Source organism: Penaeus vannamei, chromosome 28 (genome assembly GCF_042767895.1).
Source record: "Penaeus vannamei isolate JL-2024 chromosome 28, ASM4276789v1, whole genome shotgun sequence".
In the NCBI taxonomy this organism is placed as follows: domain Eukaryota; kingdom Metazoa; phylum Arthropoda; class Malacostraca; order Decapoda; family Penaeidae; genus Penaeus; species Penaeus vannamei.
In genome coordinates, this window is record NC_091576.1 from 33,320,122 (window position 1) to 33,325,121 (window position 5,000).

General features: G+C 51.0%; 2 protein-coding genes across 2 annotated transcripts in view; both read right to left on the reverse strand.

Moving 5' to 3' along the window:
- Positions 1-5,000, reverse strand: part of LOC113800182 (uncharacterized) — a 302,541-nt gene that overhangs the window by 715 nt on the left and 296,826 nt on the right. The window lies entirely within an intron of this gene.
- Positions 1,828-5,000, reverse strand: part of LOC138866958 (uncharacterized) — a 3,722-nt gene continuing 549 nt past the window's right edge. The window contains exon 1 of the mRNA XM_070141338.1: positions 1,828-5,000. This exon is cut by the window's right edge and continues 549 nt beyond it. Within this exon, the coding sequence (XP_069997439.1) occupies positions 1,989-5,000 (3,012 nt within the window). The 3' untranslated portion in view covers positions 1,828-1,988.

Sequence of the window (5,000 nt, forward strand, 5' to 3'; positions counted from 1 at the left end):
AGGTTGATTTCTATACAGCTTTAATATTGTTTTAATAGTGTTACGAATCATTTAATGTTAAGTGATGCACAAACAGCCCTGCTCAAGAGACACATGGCGAACGTGGCATTCATTTTAAATTCCCTCCTGAAAGGAAATAGGTAACTCATTACACAGGTAAGTCATGCAGATCATGCAACACTTAGAAGATCACACAAACATGCTTCACTTTTACGGCATCGCGTCTCATCCAACAGCCAAGACGTTGGATGCATCTCACTCAAGACGGTAGAAAATCCATGAATATACGGGGTCGTGTCGTCTCTCAGAACACACGTACGACACGACGCCTCCTTCCCTTCATGGCGCATCGTCTCCCAAGACACCCCCAAAAGAAAAAAAAAGAAAAAAAAACAAAAAAATGAAAGGAAGCTCAATCTTTGGTCTCCATGCCACTCCGAGAACCCCCTGTGGGCTCCGGGAGGTTCTTAAGCCACTCTCGGGGGGAACCTGAAGACTCGCCGAGGCGGAGGGGCACCCGAGTCTCCTTTTAGCAGGTCGAGGATGCCAGAGGTTGAGCGGAGACAACAGCGGGGAGGTGGTGTTGTCTAGCAGGCACGGCAGCAGGATCGGGATCAGGGGGGTTGTATTTTTTTGTTGTTTTAAGCAGAGCAAAACAGCAGAACTACCAGCAGGAGGATGTCGCAACGGCAGGATCACGCACACGCACTTTTACCTCGGCCACAGTGTCCCTGGGTCCCGGCGCGAAGGGAGGACGGCCTGCAGCGCCCATGGCTCCTTCGCAGGCTGCAAACTGTGTCCTCTCTCTCCTTTTCTTCCTCCCTCTTTTCCGATCGCATTCTTCCTTTATATTCTCCCTTTTTCTATTCTTCAAGTCTTCCTCCTTTTCCTCCCTTTTAAGTTCTTCCTTTCGTTCCTTCCTTTTCTCCTTCTCCGCCTTCCTCTAACTCATCTCCTCCTCCTCCCTCTCTCTCCCCTCTCCTCCTCCTCCCTCTCTCTCCCCTCTCCTCCTCCTCCCTCTCTCCCCTCTCCTCCTCCTCCTCCTTCTCTCTCCCCTCTCCTCCTCCTCCTCCCTCTCTCTCCCCTCTCCTCCTCCCTCTCTCCTCCTCCTCCTCCCTCTCTCCCCTCTCCTCCTCCTCCTCCTCCTTCCCAATTTACATCACTCTTACCGCCTCATTTCGCAAGAGTCCGCCCGCATTGCACAGCCTCCCGGGCCCTGTTGAAGGCTCTCGCCGATCCCGTTGCAATGCGTGGCTTTGGCGTGGCTCCGGCGTCATTCATGAGGCTTCTCTATTATCCAAATGACAACTCAGGTGCATAAAAGCTTTCGAGTTAATATGCAACATTTGCATAATCAATTATTCAACTCGACGTCAAAAAAAACGGCAAACATATACAGATCATTTTCAATTCATTTGCTGAAGCATTTTTTACATCTTTCAAGAAGTGAAGGGGGCGAGGGAACGCACACCTGTAGGCAAGTGTTTGTTTGTTTATTTGGTGTGTGTGTGTGTGTGTGTGTGTGTGTGTGTGTGTGTGTGTGTGTGCGTGTGTGTGTGTGCGCGTGTGTGTGTGTGTGTGTGTGTGTGTGTGTGTGTGTGTGTGTGTGTGTGTGTGTGTGTGTGTGTGTGGTTGTGTGTGTGTGGTTGTGTGTGTGTGGTTGTGTGTGTGTGGTTGTGTGTGTGTGGTTGTGTGTGTGTGGTTGTGTGTGTGTGTGTGTGTGTGTGTGTGTGTGTGTGTGTGTGTGTGTGTGTGTGTGTGGTTGTGTGGTTATGTGTGGTTATGTGTGGTTATGTCTGTGTTTGGTTGTGTGTATGTGTGGTTGTGTGTATGTGCATATATACATGTACATGCGTCTGTAGACCTACATGTGCGTATGAATCTGTATGGATATATATATATATGCATCTCTCCATGCCTTATAAATACATTCACTACACGAGTGTGCATGAGTACAGGGCTTCCACATTCCCCTCCCCCGTCATTCCTCATTCATCCCCGACGTCGTGGAAATGTTCCAGAAGGAGAGCGACGACCAGGACGACCACGGCCACGTGCGGGAGGCAGCGGGGCGACGCGGACGACCCCATGAACGACACTTCGATGTAGTCCGAGTCGTCGAAAGGGTCAAGGACGGTCGTCGTTTGGTTGGCGGGGCTCGGGGTGACGTCATCAGCTGTTGAAGTGGTGCTAGGTGTGACGTCAATTGCTTTTGAGGTGGAGCTAGTTGTGACGTCAGTTGCTTTTGAGGTGGTGCTAGTCGTGACGTCATCTACTTTGGAGGTGGTGCTAGTCGTGATGTTATCTGCCTTCGAGACGGTACTAGGTGTGACGTCGGTTGCTTTTGAGGTGGTGCTAGTTGTGACGTCATCTGATTTGGAAGTGGTGCTAGCTGTGACGTCATCCGCTGTTGAAGTGGTGCTAGTTGTGACGTCATTATCTTTTAAAGTGGAGCTAGATGTGACGTCAGTTGCTTTTGACGTGGAGCTAGTTGTGACGTCATCAGTTGTTGAAGTAGTGCTAGTTGTGACGTCAGTTGCTTTTGACGTGGAGCTACTTGTGACGTCATCAGTTGTTGAAGTAGTGCTAGTTGTGACGTCATCAGTTGTTGAAGTAGTGCTAGTTGTGACGTCATCAGTTGTAGAAGTAGTGCTAGTTGTAACGTCAGTTGCCTTTGACGTGGAGCTAGTTGTGACGTCATCAGTTGTTGAAGTAGTGCAAGTTGTGACGTCAGTTGCTTTTGACGTTGAGCTAGTTGTGACGTCATTAGTTGTTGAAGTAGTGCTAGTTGTGACGCCATCAGTTGTTGAAGTAGTGCTAGTTGTGACGTCAGTTGCCTTTGACGTAGAGCTAGTTGTGACGTCATTAGTTGTTGAAGTAGTGCTAGTTGTGACGTCATCAGTTGTTGAAGTAGTGCTAGTTGTGACGTCAGTTGCCTTTGACGTAGAGCTAGTTGTGACGTCATTAGTTGTTGAAGTAGTGCTAGTTGTGACGTCATCAGTTGTTGAAGTAGTGCTAGTTGTGACGTCAGTTGCTTTTGACATGGAGCTAGTTGTGACGTCATCAGCTGTTGAACTAGTGCTAGTTGTGACGTCATCTGCCCCTGAAGTACTGTTAGTTGTGACGTCATAGCGAGTGGTACCCCTGTGCGAGGGAGTGTACCCTGCCGTTGTCCCTCCGGCAGGCCCTCCAGTCGAGCTCCTCTCCCCCTCCGTGGCAGGTCCCCCTCCTCCGCCCTTCCCAGCGTCCTGCTCGACCTTGGTGAGGCGGTATCCGGTGTCCTCGATGTCGCTGTACGAATCCGGTTTGACGCCGGGGAAGAAAATGTCCGAGTCAAAGATGTCCATGACCACGGGGGTGAAGTTCCTCCTGGTGTAGGTCTTGGCCTCGTGGGTCCGCCGGAGCTGGACCACGTACGGCACGGGCGTGGGGGCGGGAATCACGGCCTCGGCCACCTCCTCCACGAAGCGGTGACGGAGCCACCAGTTGAAGACTTCTGGCGGCAGCTCAAGGTCCTCCTCCACGGCGTCCACATAGACGTATTCATCAGGGTATTCTTCATAGTCATTCTTTGTCGCGTCGTAATAATAGTCCTCGATCTGGTCGCTGCCGCTCGCTTGGGAAGTGTGAGGCTCTTCCGAAGTGGGGCTCTTGGCAGGACTCTCTCCGTTATCTTGAGAGGGAACGTAGTCCTCTAGACCATCCACATCGTAGTAATAGTCATAGTCAGCATAGTCGCCTGTGGGGTCTGTGTGGCCTTTTGAAGGAGCGGTTTGTGTTGTCCCTTCAGAAGAGGAGGACTGGGTTGTACTTCCTGGGGTGGAAGTCTTTGGCAGCCCTTCTGTTTGTGCTGTTGTTGGCCATGCAAGTGTTGAGCTCTTTGTAGTTCCTGCAGGAGTGGAGGGTTGTATCGCCTTTTCAGAAAAATCTGTTGCTGCCCCTCCTTTGGGGGTAATTGTTTGCGTCAACTCTTCAGAAACTGTAGTTTGTGTTGTTCTTTCAGGTGTAGACATTTCTGTTGTTCCTTCAGACACTGTGGTTCGCGTCGTTCCTTGAGACACAGTAGTTGGTGTTCCATCGGATGTAGTAGTCTGTGTTGTTCCTTCAGAGGTAGTAGTTTCTGGAGACATAGTACTCCCAGCTGTTTCCGCAGATACAATTGTCTGTGTTATTCCCCCAGAGGTAGTATGCTTTGTCACCTCTCTTGAAACACTAGTTACTTCAGGCAGAGATTGTGTTGTTCCTTCAATGATGGTTTGTGTCATGTCCTCAGAACTGGTAGTTTGCATCGTTCCATCAAAAGTAGAGGTTCTGGTTGTTCCTGCAGATGAGGTTGACGTCATTCCAACTGATGTGGTGATTCCCGTAGTTCCTTCAGTCTGTGTAGTCTGAGTTGTTCCTGCAGATGTAATGATGCGTGGAATGGGGGTCTCTGTTATTCCTGTAGAGGTGGTAGTATGTGGAATACCCCGGGTGGTGGCGTCTGAAATCTGCGTCTGTCCTGGTGTTCCTTCTGTCACTCCTTTGAGGCTCGTAACACTGACAGGACGAACTGATGTTTCCGTAGTCACTTGTTCAGTTATACCTTTCTGGGTGGACTGATCTTGCCCTGTATCTTCCTCAAGCACAGTCCCAGGCCAGACGGTAGTGCCCGGTGGTCTGCGTGTCCCTTGGGATCCCCTCTGGCCAGGTAAACGACTTCTTCCTGCACCTGGTCGCCTGGGTACACCGGGTCGCCGTGCCTCACCTGGCCGGCGGATCCTCGGCCTTCTAGAGATCGGTCTTCGTCTCCGTCCTGGAATTTGCCCTGTGCTGTTGTTATACTTGATTCTCCTTCTCCTTCCAAGGCGGGCGTCTGTTGAAGCTGGATGACTTCCATTCCTGCTCAGAGTACCCTTCTCTTCGCCGGCTGAGCCTGCCTCGGCTCTCGCCCCGGGTCTTCTGAGGATGGGTCTCCTCGCAGGCCATCTTCTGCCTCCAGCCGTCGCATTTTGTCCTGG